Consider the following 20870-nt stretch of genomic DNA (forward strand, 5'->3'; position numbering starts at 1 on the left):
GTAATGTTTAATGTATCCTAAGATTTCAAAATGAAATTACAATAGTAGATTGAACAACATATGCAGTAATCATATGTTCAAGCACTCATTGTGATCACCCTCCAGTCCGTTTGCAAAGAGAGGTTAACCGCAACAGACTCTGAAGCTTTATCTTGCACATAATTGGATTGTGCAACCTCTTTTTATCATTACAATCCTTAGCTACCTTTTCAGATCAGGTCAGAGTGGAAATGCAGGATTGATTCCAAAAATTCAGGACAGAACAGGAAGTTCAACCTTGTCAGAAGAAAAGAAACTGACCCTTCCTTCTGTGACCAGACAAATTTTCAATGGAATGCCACCATATTATTTCTCAATAGCTTCAATTTCTGCTCCAGATGGAGGATGACCCCTAACAAAATACACATGAAATGACTGATTTAATAGATTTTCTAAAACCAGATAAAGGAGTAAAATGAAGGAATGCTAGAGCTAATGACAAATTTGCATAGTTGTTCACGTATAACGACCGAAAAATCAGTTTGGACTTTTTTAGTTTAAAATTTTAAATGAATACACCTAATGTGTCCTAAGTCCACACATCACTCATAGGCTTTGTTTGGGAGTTTGGAAGGGAGGGGAGGGTTTTGGAAAAAAGGAAGGAGAGAGTGGAAGAAATAGACAAACTCCGCACATCACTCTTAATAAAAAGATATTTAAGGTATTACTCCAAAATGCCTAATAATTACTCAAGAAAGCTATGAAGCACACAATTTACAATAGGAAATGGCAATTGTATCTGACAAAAGTTATTTTTAGAGATTAAATTGTAATTTCCTATTGTGGAAAGAGATTTTTAGGCCATTGCATTAGGACATTAAATTGATCACTTAACAATAAAATGTTTGAATCTAAAGTAATCACGCTGATTTGATCAAAGATTTAATATATACCTAGACAAATGCAGCAGAAAATGTGGATCGCCGGGGTAAGACTTTCTAAACCTGTTGTTAGGAAGATACACATCAAAATCTGGATTGAAATCGTTAATCTTCAAGTCACCAAATAACTTATCGATGGAAACCTCGAATTTGGAAACCATGTCTACTAATTCTTTGCGTTCTTCTGTTCCTTCAAGATCAGAAAATATAAGAAAACTTCTGATACTTTTCAAACTCCAAGCAACATCATGTCGCCCAATTATGTAGCCAAGAGACTTGAGGTGCCTGTAAGCCTCAATTAAGCTCCCAACAACATCCAAACATCCCACTATCAACTTTTTCATACATTTCTTTTAGAGATACAGTTCTATCACCATGATCTAATAGATCGAAGGCTTCTAGTTCCATAAGATACCTGTGACAAATCAAAATTTTCGTAAACATAAGTTTTCAAAACATTTTATCCTATCAAAGATGTATTATTACAAATTCCTTTTTCAGCTAATTTTGCATCTAACACACATCATATTATCTCACAAAAATTGTACACCTAACTATATAATTTGTTTCTTACACAAGGATATGGATTTAAGTACTGTGAATTCTCCCTACTTGTAAAATTTCACAAGTAGAATGTAAAAAAAAAAAAAAAAGATGGCATATGATATAACTTACAAAGTTTCCTCAATTGAAGTGTAAATCTTGCCATTACGAACAATTCCAGTTGTTACCCACATTTTTCCATTCTTTTCACACACTTCTGTCATTCCCATTTCTTCATTCCATCTTCCTTTTGATTTTGTGTTCCTGGAAGATGAAATGCAAAGAAAACATTCATTTTGAATATAATACTAAAGTGAAGAGAAGGGAAGTAGAGCCAGAAATATTTTCAGTACTAAGGCAACCATTGTTAAAACATACGTGACCTGAATTGCAAACTGGGCAAAGAAGTTGGTGAAAAGTGAAAGCCTTGTTCATCATCACTTGCAATTTGCAAATAGACCTCCTCATCATCATCATCATCAATATCTTCATTTAAAGAACATTCCTGCCACCCCCTGGAAAAGTACTTAGTCTTCAGCAAGAAATAAATAACAACAAAATCATCTCTCAAAAATATAAGCCACCAACTTGTATCTTATCTAAATGCGAAAACAGAATGGAGAAATATGAAAATTTCATGTAACATGTTTTTCAACGTTGTTACCAAAGCATGCGAAAAAAACAAAGAAACCATATGTGCAACACATTCAAACTCGATTCAGCCATGTCTTGAACAGAAGATCAACAAATTCAAAGTGTTCAAATTGTACCTTCAGTTCAGCCATGTCTTGAACAGAAGATCAACAAATTCAAAGTGTTCAAATTGTACCTTCAGCACTTGCTTGAAGAAGAGACTCATCAGTTTTACAAAAACCTAAATCAGAATAAAAACACAATTCAAATTCTATATAGAAGAAAATAAAGAATAGAAGTATTCCACATAAGATTCCATTTGGTAGCTAACAAAACGGGGGAGTCGATAAAGAAATGGTACATGGAATGCTTACCATCGAGTATAGATCTTTCAGCAGTCTTTACATCTAACTGAAACACAACACGGTCGAGAGAAAAGATGAGAAGGCAAATATAAGAATTAGAGAGCAAGAGACAGGTGAGATAAATAAATCAAGTTTGAAACAAATATCCAGAGAAGCCCGTAAAAATTCATTTCAAAGTTCAAACATTCTATTTTTCATATGATAGGTCATCATCTGTTTTTTATCCATAAAACTGAATGTTAGGTTTTGTTACTTAACAAACAACATTTAGAACAGTGTTGTCAATTGCGGATCACAGAAAATAGTGTTATTTTTCAAATTCCTCTACACTACAGTTCTATACCGCTGCCTCTATAACCACTATTTGACATAACACTTGTATAAAATTGCGTATTGCTGAACAATTTGTTCAAATTCCGCTGTGCTATAGCTCTATAGAGCGCTTATTTGACAATAATGGCTTAGAATTTACGATAACCTATTCCTACCCAATCCTTTTTTATGAATAAAAAAACTAATTAGAGATTTAGAGTCAGTCATAGTGTTGATATATAGGCTCTAATATTCAATAGCTCATGTAAACTAAACCTGGTAGAATTATAACATTACAAAGCATATATATACTGATTATACTTAGTCACTCATTCAATTGGTTTATGTCTTATTTCTTGATACCTTGGCCAGCTAAAAGATAAATAACTTTAAGTTCCAAAAAATAAGCATATTACTCTCTGAAGTATGGTTGAACAGTTATCTTTAACTGATTTTTCAAAAGGATCATACAACTTACATTTCAATGTCAGCAAATCAAATTCAAAACATTTTTTTATCTGCATTAAAAAATAAAAAAATACACATTTTTGAATTTTTTGAAAGAAAAAAAAGTACCAATTTCTACAAATTGTTGGGGTTGAACCAAAACTAACATCATGCTTGACCTCTTCTTCTACTTTCTCAACTTTCTCTTCTCTTCCAGCTGCTCTTTGCATGAACTATCTAACACCAAAACAAAACAAATCAAAGAACAACATCATTAATCAGAACATGAATTCTCACTCAATGAATCATGAATTTTCTGTCTACATCATTAATTCAAAGAAATATATTATATAATATATTCACCAAAATGATTTGTTCAAAACATATGTATCTTATAATTATCTCTGAACTAACCTGATGTATCCTCTCTTTGACCACTGGCATATGGCCTGTTAACTTTGATAGGTTGCCCGAATCTACAAACCATTGAATTGAACTACGTGTAAATCCAAACCAACCTAACACAATTATAGAAGAACTGCACTTACAGATGCCTTCCATTGAGAGTTAATATGGCCAAAGCAGCAGATATGCGATCGAAGTAATGAATGAATATCATCCATTGTGTTACAAATCCATAGTATTTCAAATCAATATTTAGACAAAGACACATGCATATACAAAAATATACCTTCTCTTTCCTAAAAAGTTTACATCCTTCAACTGGACCAGTACCAGCAAAACCTTCTTGCAGAAGTGGCTCAGTTACCTGTGTATGGACGTTGATCAATTGATTAAGTATACGTCTAGTAATAGAACTGAAGTAAAATATCAATCACAGTCTACTAAAGAAACAAAGAACGTAAAATAATCAAAACAGAAATACAAATGAACAAATGCCATGCTCTAATCTGGATCAGAACTTAACTGCAATTGATGATTTGGATATGTATTTTATGTGACTTAACTATCTACTTTAGGCACCTGTTGAAAAACACAAAGCAGTGTCATTCTAAGAAACCAAACACTTAACTAATGTTACTGCCATTTCTTTTCAGACCTAAAACAAAAGAAAACAGTAGGAAACACTTGTCATTTGTTGTTGCTTTTGCTGTGAAGATATCTTGAGAATGAATGATTCAAACTCATAGCTCCTGCAATTGGAATTTGCAGCTATGTGCCTATCAAATGCAGTTATCACCAACAATTTTGGCTTTAGTAAATGCAACCATGTGTTTATAAAATGAAGTTATCACATACCCATCAAATAGTGAAGGAAATTAATATCAGGTTCAGTAATATAAAAAACTAATCAATAAAACTACAAATTTCTATGAGCTCATTTGTTCATTGAATGAAATAATTATAGATAAAGCATTCATACCAATCATAATCATGCTTTCCTCCTTCTACAGATGACAACACATCCTCAATTTCAATTCGAGCCTATTTTGCTCCTCCAACTGATAGTCTCGCCAATTTAACAGAAACTAAATCCACAAATAGCAAAATCACTTCATATCATAAGAAAATAGAAACAAAACAAAAACTGCTAAAACCATAGACTAAAGCAACCAAATTCAGAGAAAGTTATTGAAATTAGTGTTGAGCAATCAATTACAGGTTGACATATCTATGAGCTTAGAGCCTAACTACTATGCAAAGTTACATTTGTTCTATGATAGCAGAAACCCGTGCTTCGCCTTATCAATTAGTACTATGATGGTTTCTGCTAATTAGGGAAAAATTGAATTAGTTACAATGTGTTGTAGGTTCACAAACTTCACCTTAATTAGCCTAACATCTATCAGAATACCATCAGGAGGGCTATGAACAGAAACCTTCATAGTACTACTTTTAGGACGAACAAAATGTTAGGACATGTTTTTTAAGAGAAATGCTGAAACAAATGAGCTGCTTATTAGGACCTAACTAACGAAAATTACATGTGTATTGGACCTTCACTAACTAACTTTTCATAAAAAGGGAAAATGACCATAAGTTTCTGGACATTGTGGATAAGTTTCCCAATGGCACAATGTAATTCAATATCTTGATTTGGTGTCAAATGACGAATTGTTCGAATTAAAGCATCTACTATAAACAAACAATCAGTACTCACAAGGTCCCTTCCCATTTATACTGATAAGGTCCCTTCCCATTGATAAGAGCACCATCTGGTATTCCAACGTCTTTTCCACCGTCAAGTGAGCCTATATTTATCAAACAAACATACAAAATAGCAATCAAATATCAATAAAAACACATATTCAAAATTTATAGAAGAAAGTTTAAATGAAAGGCAATAACTAACCGTGTAGTCCTCATTATACCAATCATCATGAAAATTACGTTGTCTGGCTGCGCAAAAGGAAACCCGTCCCAACAAAGAACAGAAAATACAAAGATGAAACCCTTTAAAAATGAAAAACACATCTTTTTCAAAAGAGACAATAAAACAACACTCAAACTCAAGAACATGCAAATATGTTAACCATATGATCCAAAAAATGTAATGAACTATAAAAAAAAAAATAACTAAATCAAATCCAGAGAACTGAAAAAATAATCCCTTTTAGGTTAAAAAGATACCACAAAAACCATGCAATGATCATACACTATACATCCTATCTATCAGAACCAATCATTCACAAAATTCATCCTTTGAGAAGGATAATTACATGAAAATCCAGACACAATCGAAAAAATAACATAAGCAAAACCCAGAAAATCAAAACAGTACATTCAAAGAATAATAAAACCCAGAATAATCAACTGTTAAATTAACCTTTGTTGACTGTTTGCCATCATATCAGAAGTTGCTTGTCCATCCTCAAATTCATTGTCCATCTAAAAAAACAAAATAATCAAACCCAGAATCAGAATCAGAAAATCACAAAATAATCAAACCCAAAATAATCCAACAACATTAATTAGCATAATCCAGAATCAGAAAATCAATAAAAAACAAAATAATCGAACCCAGAAAATCACAAAAAAAAAACCAATGAACACAAAATCATAGAAACAACCTGCAACATGCAACCCTAATCAAAAACTTTAATAACATTGTTTTGGCTACTTTATTTTAATTCCAGAAATTCCTTCACCATCTTTTCCTCTACTATTAATCCCCATCATAAACACAAACCAAAGTGAAACACAAAATTAGGGCACAAAATTAATTTCAAATCAAATTAAATTCAAATCAAACATAACCCTAATGAAATTCAACAACAATTTCATTGAATTCAAATTCAACAATTCAACAGTGAAATACAAAATTAGGGCACAAAACTAATCCCAACAGACAACAAACCTGAATCACTAAAACTAACCCTAAAATCAAGAAATCAAACCCTAAAATCAATAAAACAATTTTATGAACACATGCAAGCAAAATTACAACCGAAACAGATAAAATTTCTGGAAAACAAACCTTTGATAATGAAGGAAAACTGAAGAAGAGGCAGATTCCTTGATTGAATGTGGAATTTCCTTTGATGATTATTGATTGTGAGATGATTGCATGTTGATTTTGTTGATGTTTGAGTGAAGATTGGTGGCGCCGCCGTTTTTCGCCGGAGAAGGGAGGATTGTTTTTTGTTCTCTCTCGTCCCCCCCTTCTTTCTCCCGTGTTCCCGTTTCTGTCACCCTTTTCTTTTTTTTTTCTTTTCTTTTCACATATATATAGCCAAGGGGAGCTTCAATTACCAATTTACCAAAATGCCCTTAATAAGGGCAAAATCGTAAAAAGCACAGACTATTATTTTCCTATCTAGTTTAGTAGATACATAGTTTTTGAGTGACTTTTTTACTTTCAATTATGCTTTTAAACAATTAGTCAAATAATATAAGAAAATGGCAATTAATAAATTTTGGTTCTTGTAAAAAATTCGACTCATACTCCACCAGACATTTGTTCAAATTTCGCTGTGACCACCATTTAATTAATGATCTATAAATATATCTATCAATATTTTTTAGAATATGTTATGAGCTCTAATGAATTCTAAAACCAAACTTACTCAAACTTTCTTCTATCAAAATTACTATTATAATCATAGAAATGGCCCTGACATGATTTCTAAAATCCAACTTATGAAAAAAATTCTTCTATCAAAATTATTATAATATTTAAAATTAAGATTATCTACAAGCAAATACGAGAAAGGGGTAAATATTAAGCAGTACACTAACACCACAATTTGACTGTACACAATCTTGTAAAAAAAATTAATTGTACAGAACTACACAAAAAAAGGTGATATACCAATTTCAATCTAAAAATAATTAACACGGAAGAGTTGGTATTTAAAAAAATTACAAAAGATTGCATCGTAAAAAAATTGCATAATTTAATTAATTCCTTAAAAAGATTGCATAATTTAATTAATTCCTTAAAAAGTAACAAAAAAAAAAAATTAATTCCTTAAAAAGATTGCATAATTAAAAAAATTACAAAAGATTGCATAATTAATTCCAATTCCACAGCCGGGAATCGAACCCGGAATTCTGAATTCAAATCAACTGAATTTGCCTTTTGTGCTACTGTGGATCTTCTGATGAACTTCCGCCAGTTATTTATATATAGTATACTACTATGTGTGGTCAAGGTATTTTATTTAACAATTTTTTTTTTTGCCATAGTTCTTTATTTTATTTTTACAAAATATCACTAGTTCTTCTTTCTAATAAAGTAAACCATTAGCTTTTTTTTTTACGAAACCGAAAGGAAAAATTATGAACCCCTGCGAGGTAACCTACTACCTCATACATCATCGGTAAAAATCATATTTAAGGTAGGAAAAATATAATCTAACATAAATCAAAAGTTTTGGTTTCAGCGGACTAATCTCTATAGTTAAATGCAATGTTCAAAAGACGCTACGTGAAAATACTTGAACAACCAAAGCAATTGTTTAGAAGTGAAAAAAATTAAGAAAAAACTATGAATGAACATATATACACACACATACGCTAATTATTCAAGTTATATTCTTAAACAAATTTTTCTATAATAATGTTATATTGTTGGTGTCATTGAATGAGATAAGAGTTTATCTTATATTTGCAATATTGTTGTGTAATTAAAAAAAAGACATGGTTTGCTACAATCAGTCACAAACATCTATACATATAATTTTTCTGTCAAAAAATCTATACATATAATTTTAATCAAAATCTAAATTTTCTTATTTAAAATTTACATGCATTATCGCAATAAAAAGAGCATTTAGACATATATGGAGTGTCCGTCAACCACTAGTATATATAATGATCTCTCACATGAGCTTAACTCACTTGCTAAGGGATAATACATAATATATAGATGAGCCGGAATTCGAACCCCAGACACGCCACATATTCACATGTAAGGTGAATGTCTCTAGTCATTAGACTACTTGACCAAAAAAGAACTAATAATCTAATATTATGACCTTCTAGCATAAATGGGCCATATTTCCCTTCTTTTGAGTGTTCATTTTAGATTATGTTCCTTTTAAGTATTAGAATTCTGCTCTTTCCCCTGCACTTTTCGCTCGCACCCAACTAAAAAGACAATAATGCCCATGTGTTAGTTAAGTCACGCTGCGTGACTTAACTCACGCACCACTGGCATGTGCACGAGTTAACTCACGCAAGTTGGCCGGTGGTTAGAGCTCAAGAACACACGTTTTTTGGACTTTGTTCAATGCATTTTAATTGGTTTTGCACGTTTTTGTTAAGTTTTTTTCACGTTTTTTGACTATATTTATGGTAGATATAACCTATGTTACAATCTCCTCCTATAAATACACCTCTAAACTTCCTCATTTCCTCACACCATCTCAGATTCTCACTCTCCTCCTCACTCTCTCCCCCTATGAATCTTCTTTCTTTCCTTCTTTTTTTCCTTCTTTATTTTGGTGTAAAAAGAGAAAGATGCCAATTATGGGGATAAAATGATAAGTAATGAGCAGCTTTCTTGGGGAAAAGAACCAGATTGGGTAAAATTAAATGTGCAGATATAGTTTTCCCCTAGGAAGGTCGGTTTTTAGTGGTTTTCTTTTAGTTTTACCATAGAAAAGTTGGTTTTATTGTGGATTTCTTTTAGTTTTATGCCAGGGAAGTCGGGTTTCTTGTGGTTTTTATTTTTTCGCAGATTTAGTTTTACCCCATTGTAAATGTAATAAGAATTATATTAATAAAATGATATTTTATATCTATTATTTTTGTTTCTTTATTTTTGTTAATTGTTGCATTTATTTTACGATTGCGTATTGAATTAATAAATTCAAATAAAGTAAATAAATGAATTACAATAAATTCAGCGTGAATTAGAATAAAAATTGCATATTGAATAAATTCGAATAAAGTTACGTAATAAAAAATATCGAAAAAAAGGCCAAATTAAACTCAGTATGAATTCGAATAAAGTTACGTATTGAATAAATTCGAATAAAAGTTACATTACATTAGATAAACGACATGTATGTCAACTATATATGTTCATAAATATGTCCTATCATTACATTACATTCGGGTTGCACCTTCAAACTACAACAATTATCTTACCTCTGAAATGATAAATTCAAACTGGCTAAACACCACGACTCCAACATTCACCCGACATCTCTATTGTTCCATTCAAAAGAATAAATTATTGTTATGGTTAGTTTAAATAATGGTATTCAAGTGTCAAACGAATGAGGTCCATTCCTTGACACTTCAATACCTTAATTTAAACCAGCCTACCAAGAATTTAATTTTTTGAAAGAAACAATAGGAATGCTGGGGAACTGGCGTTTAGCCAAATTGAATTTCCATTTCAGGGTAAGAAAATTGCTATAGTTGGAAGGTGCATTCCAACTACAACAATTGTCTTACCTTTGAATGGGGAAAATTCAAACTTGCCAAACAACAGCTCTCAAGCATTCGCCCGGAAGTTTTATTGTTTCATTCAGAAGATTAAATTCTTGTTAGGCTTGGTTTAAATGATGGTATTCAAGTGTCAAAAGAATGAGGACCATTCCTTGACACATCAATACCTTCATTTAAACCAGCCTAACAAGAATTTAATCTTTTGAAATGAACAATAAAACTTTAGGGTGAATGCTTGGGAACTGTCGTTTGACAAGTTTGAATTACCCCATTCAAAGGAAGACAATTGTTGTAGTTGGAAGGTGCATTTCCCTACCTAATCACGATCTTCTGGCGGAATCAAACTTTTGATGATATCTTCAGTTGATCTCAGCAACGTTACACGCATATCGATCCACTTGAACATGTTGTGCTACCAAAACATGTACGTCACGTTTTCGTAGTTCTTTAATTCCACCCAAGTGAATGATACTCTCCCCTCGTCGAGCGTTGGACGTTTATACCGAACATATTCCACCCTCCTTGTGTCTCCGGGGTTGACTCCTTGGTTGAATTCATTCAGTTCAACCTTGAGACCTCTTAACGTTACACCAAGGCACCGAACCTTCTACCTCTTACGTCTCCGCCATTGAATTGTGCATGAACGTCGATCCACCCGGCCATTGCTTCAAATCAACACAATAAGAAATTAAAAACAATCACTGAAAAACTCATTCAAACATTTCATCAAACACTTGGAGTGCAAATTATACATAAACCCTAAAACTCATAACTACAACATTAACATGCAAACATCTAACCACAATTAAGCAACATAAGTCATTTACATGTAACATTGTATCATTTCTTGCAAGCAAAATCAAAATTTAAACAAACCCTAAGTCTAGAAAAAATCTATAAAACTCAAAACTACAACATAAACATGCAAACATCTAAACAATTAAGCAACACAAGTCATTTTCATGTAAACATTGTATGATTTCTTGGCAAAAAAACCAAAATTTAAACAAACCCTAAATCTAAAAAAATTCTAATTTAAGAGAAAAAATCTAACATATAAACATAAAAGGTTAATGGTGTTTGATTATGAAAACTTACCTGTTATTGGAGTGTTGTTTGATTTGAACTTGAAGAAATTTTGGTGTTGGGTGATTTGAGAGAGATTTTTGAGATTTTAGATGAGAAATGAGGAAATGAGGTGTTCTGCCTTGTTTAAGACAGCACGTAGCGTGAGTTAACTAACGCAACATTTAACACATGTGTTACTTAACTAACACAGGGGCATTTTCGGCAAGGCTGCAAGACGCGAGTGTTTTGTGCAGGGGGAAGAGCAAAATTCTAAGAGCATCTCCAATGGGGGGTCCTTACTTAACAAGGACCACTCCCCGTTAAGGACCCTCCATTGGAGGAAGAAAAATTGAGTCCCCGTTAAGGAACCGGCAACTATATAAGGACCCTCTCTCTCCTGGGTAACTAACGGGTCCCACGTTTAAAAAAGTAATAAAATGTGTACTACTTGGTCCCACTTGCATAAAGAAGTAATAAAATGTGTACTACTTGGTCCCACTTGCATTAAGAAGTATTAAAATGTGTACTACTTGGTCCCACTTGTAAAAATGAGTAATAGATAAATTATTTTTGTTTAATATGTAAAGATAGTGGGACATATTTAAGTACTTTTCATTGAAGTCCTTATTAGTGTATTGCCATTGGAGTCATTGAGTCCTTAATATGTACTTTTATTAAAAAATTATAAATGAGTGATGTGTCACGTGGGGTCCATTTAAGGAGTCCTTGTTAGGGAACTACCATTGTGGATGCTCTAAGTATTATTTTAGCCAATGATGCTAGGGATAGTAGTTTACGAATCTGAATTTGCACAATATTTTAAACTCAATTTACTATTTATTTATGAGAGAGATATACAATAAGATTGATTAGTGAATTCATTTTAATAATTAAATCACCAGTGACTTTTAGTAACCTTATAGTTGAGTCTATCTTTTTCATAAATAAATATTACTTTAAAGATATATAAATAAAGCATATTCAAACTCGTAGATTACTTTGTGATTCTTAGGTTTTCCTTTCCGTTTATTATAAAAAAGAGTAAGTAGTTTACTTTAGATATAAAAAACTAGTGCTTATATATAAATAAATAAATAAATAACTATGGTAAGAAATAACTATCGTAAGAAAAATAAAATTCCCTAACGAAACATAGTATATATTAATAATTGGCGATAGCAGCATATATCACAGCTTCCACAGTAGCACACCAGGCAAATTAAATGAGTATGAATTCCGGGTTCGATTCCCGGCTGTGGAATGGAATTCCTCGTTTGTTGAATTCCTTTTTGTGCAATCTTTACTTTTTCATCTTTTTAATACCAACTCTTCCGTTTTATTTTTACTGTAATTCTTTTTATGAGGAAGTGTACCTTATTTTTTTTCTTGTGCGGGTACAAATATCACTTCTTTTTTGGGCAATTATACCTCTTAATATTTCCAACCCATTTCTCATATTTGAAGTTATACAATTTTTTATATTATAATTATTATAATAGTTTTATTTAAAAAAAAAGTTTAGATGAGTTGGATTTTGTGATTCACTATGTGTTAGGACAGACTTTATGGTACATTGACATGTGTGCTTAACGATCAACCACAAAAAAATGGTCACGCCAACATTGAAAGTATAACCTACGTCATGCAGAATATGAGTCAATTCCTTACAAAGTGAATTAACATTCACATTTTTCTATATCATCTATAAAAATATGTAAAAATGATACATGAATGGCATGAATTTAGGTTGGATTTTATTCATTTCATTTTTATGCTGCAATGTCTGTTGATATGTTGCTGAAGTGTGGGCTGGTCTTTTGTTTCTCTTTCTTTCTTTGTCCGTAATTCCACTCAATTGGTATGCTTGGTTACGGTTTAATTTCTATATATCTATTTTAGTTTCCCTCCCTATTACATGTTTAATTATTAGCATAGGTTACAGAGAAGGAAAACTGTATGCTTGATTTGTATGTAAACCTCGATGAAAATGTTCCTTTGGTGCCAAATTTGCTCAGGAGAGAAAGCTTGATTTTAATTTCCCTCTCTATTATAAATATCAGTTTTTATGAAATTTTAATTTTGATTTAAATTATAAATATAAATATTTTATATTTTAATATTTTAACAAACTATACCTATATTTTTCAATGATACCAACAACATATAACAAATATGAGATAAAGATAAATGCTAAAGAGTGTCTTTAGAACACTGATTAAAAGGATAAAAATGGAAATATTGCATTGAGATATTGTAAAAAGAGATGAATTTAACTTCTTAAAAGTTAAAATATTGTTGAATTTAATACAAACCTACTACATTTGATTTTCTTCACAAGTGCTCTTAAGTTAACAAGCGCTCTTAAACACTTGTTAGCATAACCCTAATATAAATTCTTATCTTTTTTAATGACACCAACAATATAACATTTTATAGACAAATTGGTTTAAAAATATGATTGAAAGTAAAAAAAAGTCACTCAAAAACCATATTTTTTCTTTATATGTATATATGGTATAAATAATATAGGAAAATGTCCATAAATAAATTTTTGTTCTTGTAAAAAAATAGACTCGTCCTACACTAGACATGGGTTCAAATTTTGCCATGACCACTTTTTTTATTAAGGATCTATAAACACATCTATAAGTATTTCTTAGAGTCTATTATGAGCTATGATCAGAACCGGTCTTTGGAGGGTGCAGACAGCTCTATGAAGCTGAGCCTTCAAAATTTTGGAATCCAAAATATATTTTTTGATATATTATGCAACTAAAAAAGGCATATATAATAGTAACGTGGAAACTCTATCTGCTCCGTGTATGTGGCTGAGTTGTTTTATTTGGTTTTGAAACCCCATAATCTTGGGTTCAACTTCCCAAGGTATCAGCTCTTTGTTCTTTGATTATTTTTTTTTTATTTTTATAAATAACGGATATATTTTTAATAAAAACACAATATAACCTTTTTTTCCGTCTTATTTTTGTTAGAGTAGTTCTTGTAATTTTTTGTTCATACTTTTTGTATAAAATAGTAAAGTTCTAACAATAAACATTATAATTATTTTCTGTAAAAACACGGTAATTTTTTTTCCTCTATACAAACTAAGGAAAATAACAACCTAAAATTTTGATAAAGATGTTTGTTTGAAGTTGTATTTTTTTATTGATTAAAATATAAATCTTTTTTTTGTTAGTTACATGACTATTTTTTTTGTTTAGGGATGTTATTTTCAATTAAATAAAAGATTTTTCTTTGAAATAAAAAATTATTTGATTTTATTAAAGATCTATTTTTATTATAAGAGTTGAGTCTCGAATTTCATAGAAACGGCCCTAACTCTGATGAATCTAAAATCCAATATATCGAAACATTCTTCTATCAAAATTATTGTAATATAGAAAATTAAGATAATTGTATATCTTTTTTTTGAAATTGTAATATAGAAAATTAAGATAATTGTATATCTTTTTTTTTAAGGACGATAATTGTATATCCTATCATCGAGCAAATACGAGAAAGGGATGGGAAAGAAATATTAAGCAGTACACGACAATTTCATTGTACACAATCTTGTCAAAAAAAAATTACAAAAAATTAAGATAATTGTATATCTTTTTTTTTAAGGACGATAATTGTATATCCTATCATCGAGCAAATACGAGAAAGGGATGGGAAAGAAATATTAAGCAGTACACGACAATTTCATTGTACACAATCTTGTCAAAAAAAAATTACAAAAGATTGCAAAAATAAATCCTTCATATCAATTCATTGAATTTGCCTGGTGTGCTACTGTGGATCTTTTGATAAACTTCCGCCAGTTATTTATATATACTCCCTCCGTTTCAAAATGAGTGTCGTTTTAGGTGTTTACACACATATTAAGAAATGCAATGATTAAGAGAAAGAGAATGGTTATTTTACCAAATTATCCTTATTGACTATTGGTTAGTTTTAAAAGTAATACTTTGGAAGTAGTGTGCAAAGTATTAATTGGAGGGTACAATTGAAAAGAAAAAGTTATTATTGCATTGGAAACTGAAAGCGACACTCACACTACTAGAAAACTCAGATTTAGCGACGGCAAGTTTCCGTCGCAAAATGGGCAAAAATCCGTAGCAAACGATTTTCTGACGGATATTGCGACGCGGCCGAAATCCATCATAATAATGGGGGTCGGAAAATATTGGCGAGGGAAAATAAATTCCGTCACTCATTGCTACGGATGACAAACGGTCGCAAACCCCAAAAATCCGTCGCAAAACGTCTCATAAAATGGATGGGTGTCACCCAGTTTTCCGTCACAAAATACCGACGTTTTATTTAGCCGTCACAAATTTTCTGAGGGATAAAACCGTTGCAAATTTCTGAGAGAATACTTCCGTTGTAAAATTTCTGGGAATTTCACTAGCGTCGTACCTCTGGCGGACGCTACTGGGCAAGATAACTTTTGTGACTCTCTAAAATTCCGTCGCAAATAGGAAGTTTTTTTTTTTGCCCCTCAAAAAATTAGATTAGGAAATTTCTCAATTTCTTCTCAAAACACTTTTGGAATATAAAAAAAGTGATAAAAAATTACAATATAAAATACATTAATATGAGAAGATATGATAAAAATCACATTAATATTTGATAAATAACCTTTTTGGTTGCGTTCACAAAAAGCACACTACTTATCTTTTGCATGAAAATATATTGAAATAATTACTAAATAGTATTAGAACATTTACTTTAAATTAAAAGTTATACTAAAATTCTCAATAATATGATAAATAATCAAGTAAGTGGACACATATGTTGATCCTAACTCGAATGATGAGGTCGATAAGGAGGTAGATGTGAATGACCTTGTGTAAAAGACTCCATGAATTTCTGAAACTGCTCTCGGAGCAATCGCGAATCCTCCTGTGACTGTTGTGACTGCTCTCGAGCTAAACGTGACTCCTCCTGTGATGCACGAATCAATTCCTCATTAGTCTTCAACCGCTCCTTGAGTTCCATGTTTTCAGCTGACATTTTAGATATTGCAGTCCTCATATGCTCATATTCAGATGGTGAGATGCCGTCAGATGATCTGGATGAAGAAGGCTTGTATTTTCCTGCCTTTGTCCCCAAACCATATATGCGTCCTTTCTTGTCGACTCCTCGAACTACGTCCAAGAAGATGAAGTTGTCTGACTGATGGTCAGTAGACACATCATCCCCCTTTGTTTGCTGTGAGTTCCTTTCAAAAATCCGTCTTTCATATTCATCCTACAAAATTAGAGTTCGTCTTAATTCTTACGTACAAAAATATGAAATTAAATTAATTACTACAATTACCTTAATTAAATTCATATATAAACCAATAACAACTCAGACAAATTAAAACTAGCTTTTAATTAATAACTAAGTTATCATGACTTCTTTCCAAGTGAAGAAACATAAGATTATCACGTTTAGATGTCAGAACCTAATGAACAATAATAAGCATGCATAACATTAAAAACTATAGCACAAAGGCAGGCAACAGACAACAATATACATGATTAGATAACAAAAAACAATTATGGTAGAGTTATAGTATAGCAGCATGCATCAATACACACGAGGAAAGTTATAAATACTAATTTTAAAGTATTTCCAATTACCTTGATTATCCACCAGCATACCAAGTCCACAAAAGGATATAACTAATTCTAGAAAATTTTCAATTGTTTTATGTTTATTTGACAAAAGGCTAGAAATGATAATCTCATCGAATTGTAACTTACCGCAACCATCTGAGATTTGGAGGACACCCACTTTGATGGATCGCCTTTCATTTTGTGTCTTTTGAAACACCTCCTAACAACTTGGAGTCATGTTTGAGTCAGTTTTCTAAAGTACAAAATAAATAGATTAATATTATTATTAATTTAAATTGCAATGCTTTTGCCTACAAATATAATTTGTTTACTCACTACTCCCTCCGGTTCTATTTATAAGAAACATTTAACTTTTTTGATTCATTGCATAAATGATGTATTTGGTATATATATTCTATACCAAATACATTAATTACTCAATGAATCTAAAAAGTCAACTTTTTCTTATAAATAGGACCGAAGGGAGTAATACCTAAACATGTATCTACAATAATTTAAGCAAATATTTGTACAGGATAATTTATGAATATTCTTGAAATTGTTTCTGATGAGTGGTATGATTTCAATGTTGATTTTGTTGGCTTTTATTTCAAAATAACATAAAATGTTGAAAGAAACATACACCCATGTTGATATCTTTAATATGCATCTTTTTTTTCTACGGTTATACTTTGCACAGTTTATACATCTTGAGCTAATCACAAATGCCATATATTCATATTTATGTCAAACAAACTGATCTGAGATTGGTTGAATTCTAGAATGGCAAGAACATACCCCAACAGTTCCACCATACTCATTAAGAACGACAGCCATGTGAACCTTTCAGATTCAAACAGACATTGAATCTGCAAAGGCAAAATAAGAATTTATTCATCCAATATTACACACCATGTTAAACAGATATTGATGCGTCCATAGCCCAAACAATTCAACCAGTTTAACAATTCAATTTCGATGTGTTAAGATGAAGTCAAGTTACCAGGTAAAAAATATGCAGGCTTGTAAGCCATATCTCCAATTATGGTACTTTCTAGAGTCTCACACTTCAAAATTAAACATAATATAATTCTGTAAACAATGAGATTGAATTAATAGGTAAAGAACTTATACCTTGCAACCAATAATTGTAGTGAAATCTCCCAACCTTTTGGACATAATCCAGCAGATCCGTCGCATATGCTATACCCATCATATTATCAACATGTTGCTCAAAAACAGGAACCCTATGAAACATTTTTTTTTCTGACTAAGGAACCCTAGTAAACATGTCATGATACAATTAGCACACTGGGAAAAAAATATCGCTGAATTCAAACTGGGAATCGTTTAAATACCTTGAGTATTGATGTGTGACCCACAAGTGATGAAAATCTATAAGGCTTGAACTTGCATCAAATGCAACAACATCAACAAGAGGTGTCATAACCTCTCGAACATGTGTCTTCTATCTCCACATTTTCGATCATATCCTATAAAATATATTCAAGACACTTGTCAAAAAATGAAGAAAAAAAATGAAAACAGATTAAACACTATAAAAAAATCAAAGGGCTTTTGTAAGTGGTGTAAAGAACAACACTGAACATATGTAATTACTTAAAACAAAGAGCACATTTTCACATTAAATTTGAGGTTGCATTTTCTTAAAACAATAGTGTAGAGACAATTTTTTACAACGGAACATATTTATAAATTTTTATTTTCTCTGGAGGAGAGAAAGGGCTAATCATTTAGAAAATAAATATAAAGTGATATTATTAAAATTAAACCCAATATTAATTACCTGTTCTTCCTCTTCTATTGCTCCACTTAATTCTGCACCCCTTAGCATCAGTTTTAGCTCCTCTTCAGTTACATATGGCTCCCTAAAATAAAATATATTGCCTTTAGTGTTAAATTCAATAAAAATAAATGAACGAGTATAACCCAAGGTCATTTCTTCAACAAATGGATGCAACTCCCCAGATAAGTATAATCAACATATTCAAACCAAAAAAGCCTTTTTTTTTCACTAGGTGGGGTTGCCAATATGGCTCAAATGAGGCCAATCAATGTTCTTCATTGAAACAGACACAAATTACTCACATGATCGGATATCACTTTCCATTTATTTCCACCATCTTTGCAAGTCTAATTGAAATTCCCTGAAATTATGAACAATAACACTGGATCACAAAACTCACTACATCAACAGATTTATTGCTAGGATTTTCCTTCTTGAACCATTATTTGAACTCAGACCTAAAAGTCAACAAAAAAAAAAACAATGTAACTACAATCAATATCAAATCCAACTTTACCGCAACAATCCATTATGCTAAAATGAGAAACGATAACACTACGCACCGATTACTACCGAAATTTACATGAAAACAAAGAAATCACTTGGGGCCTCTTTGTCTTGTTTAAAAGCTTTATTCGACTGTTTCGTATAAAACAAAGACATAAATAATCAAAATAATAAAACATGTTATCACAAATCTAGATTTAACAATTGAATCGATTAAAATCACGAACATTTCACAATTGGAAGAAAAAACTCAGAATGATCTAACAATCAAATATTTGATGAGCTTTTAAAGAAAAAGAAAATCGAAGGCGGGATAAATCTCACAATAGTTGAAGAGAAATAAGGCCATATGCATGATATAAATATTTGGAGTAATGAGAGAAGAAACATGGAATCCGTATTGACACAATAATTAGGAGTCCTTGATTCCATAGCTTCAAAATATTAAAATAGAAAGATTATAATTAGGAGTTCTTGATTCACAGCTTCAAAACATTAAAAACATACCAAAACTTGCCAAGCCTGTAAAGAGGTATTCAAGGCCCACTTCCACCGAAACAAGTCACACCTACCTTAACCAATAAGAACGGCATCAATCTACCCATCTCAACTTGAAAAGTCACCTTCCTATTTACTGGAAAACATATAAAGTAAAAAAACACTTATATAAATGAACTAAAACGTGTAACCACCAAATGAAGAGTGAAATAAATCATGGAAAACAATAGATATAACAAACAAGTACATTCATGGATAGCAAAAAGATTGAATACACCCACAATACAAGCCAGTTTGAGGAACAAACAAATATTTAAGCATTCACATAGTGTGCGAAAATGCATTCAATTTGGAAAATGCATACGTGTGGGGAAAACATTTTCGCATATACCCACAAAATTATGTGTCACCAAAAACACTCCATTATTTTGTCCTCTGTATATGTATTTATTAAAAAAATTAAAATAATATATATTCGATAACAGATTATATAGCGCCATGATTTCTTCCCAAATAAATATAGTCCCTTGATCGTAAAAAATAATCGTAAAAAATATTTTTTTTTTTTACATAAATAAATTATACATCCTATCTCACGACGTTGTTCACATGGTGTATCGGCTTTCCAGCATGAAAAACATCATGACGAAGTGCTAAAGTTCTAAAATTAACTGAAATTTATAAAATTAAAGGAACAAAACAAAGCTAAAGAATAACATCACCTAAAAAACATAGAAATCAATCCATTGGTGAAGAGTGGAGAATCCAACAAACTTTAATTGCAATTCAATTGAGGAAATTAATTAATTGAGATCGATGAATGAAAGAAAAAAGTAATAGATAAATGATTTTAATACCTTCACTTTGATTGACTGGGGAACTGGATGCTATAGAGAGGGAGAGTTCAATTGCAAAACTTCAGAACGATTGTGAACCACGATAGCGATTGAGAAACTATTTAAAACATGTACAAAAGATTAAACTAACTGAAGTTTAATCTGGTACTATAGAGAGGGAGAGTTTGATGATGAATTGGAGATTCGATTGAAAGGTTTGTTTGAGGAAGGAGATAGTTCTATTGAAGGGTTTGATGGCATGGGAGTGAGGAACTGGAGAAGCAAAATTGAAAATTGATTGAAGGGATTGTACGTGGAATTTGAGAATGAATGGGATGGGTTTTGGGTAAGATTGGTGATCGATTGAAGCTTCTAGGTGAGATCGATTGACTTGAATGGGTTTTAAGTTTTTTGTTTTGTTTGAGGGACGTAAGAGTACTAAGTTGTTTGATTATTTGATT

At 31.4% G+C, this 20870-nt stretch overlaps 1 protein-coding gene and 1 pseudogene across 5 annotated transcripts; both read right to left on the minus strand.

Moving 5' to 3' along the window:
• Positions 1–235: 235 nt before the first annotated feature.
• LOC146924660 (uncharacterized) lies at positions 236–6886 on the minus strand (annotated as a pseudogene). Its single transcript, XR_015010230.1, has 15 exons — positions 6660–6886; positions 6009–6070; positions 5535–5577; positions 5343–5433; positions 4605–4710; positions 4149–4204; positions 3912–3989; positions 3635–3696; positions 3350–3457; positions 2471–2507; positions 2293–2337; positions 1847–1968; positions 1596–1727; positions 933–1335; positions 236–391 (listed from the first exon to the last, which is right to left on the minus strand). The product of XR_015010230.1 is annotated as an uncharacterized LOC146924660 (transcript).
• An 8877-nt stretch (positions 6887–15763) lies between these two features.
• On the minus strand, positions 15764–20798 carry LOC146924661 (uncharacterized). 4 transcript variants are annotated; one of them, XM_085709600.1, is made up of 9 exons: positions 20431–20798; positions 19583–19709; positions 18969–19026; positions 18871–18915; positions 18569–18650; positions 18120–18254; positions 17896–18041; positions 16909–16988; positions 15764–16408 (listed from the first exon to the last, which is right to left on the minus strand). In XM_085709600.1, exons 7-9 carry the CDS (start codon positions 18017–18019, stop codon positions 15959–15961), a joined length of 654 nt encoding a protein of 217 aa, XP_085565726.1. In that variant the 5' UTR covers positions 18020–18041; positions 18120–18254; positions 18569–18650; positions 18871–18915; positions 18969–19026; positions 19583–19709; positions 20431–20798; the 3' UTR covers positions 15764–15958. The 4 variants fall into 4 exon arrangements, with proteins under 4 accessions (XP_085565726.1, XP_085565725.1, XP_085565727.1 ...); XM_085709599.1 differs by having other exon boundaries at positions 18871–18929; XM_085709601.1 differs by lacking the exons at positions 18871–18915; positions 18969–19026.
• Between the last annotated feature and the right edge of the window lie 72 nt (positions 20799–20870).

This window comes from Medicago sativa, chromosome 5, assembly GCF_051527215.1.
Source record: "Medicago sativa cultivar Bolivia chromosome 5, Bolivia_mono, whole genome shotgun sequence".
In the NCBI taxonomy this organism is placed as follows: domain Eukaryota; kingdom Viridiplantae; phylum Streptophyta; class Magnoliopsida; order Fabales; family Fabaceae; genus Medicago; species Medicago sativa.

Excerpts from the sequence above, each read along its gene's own strand:
- LOC146924661 (XM_085709601.1), bottom strand. The coding sequence starts at position 18,019 with ATGTTTCATAGGGTTCCTGTTTTTGAGCAACATGTTGATAATATGATG. Across the intron at positions 16,989-17,895 it reads CTACAATTATTGGTTGCAAG|TTGTTAGGAGGTGTTTCAAA; the intron begins GTATAAGTTCTT and ends CATGACTCCAAG. Across the intron at positions 16,409-16,908 it reads CCAAATCTCAGATGGTTGCG|GATGAATATGAAAGACGGAT; the intron begins GTAAGTTACAAT and ends CTAATTTTGTAG.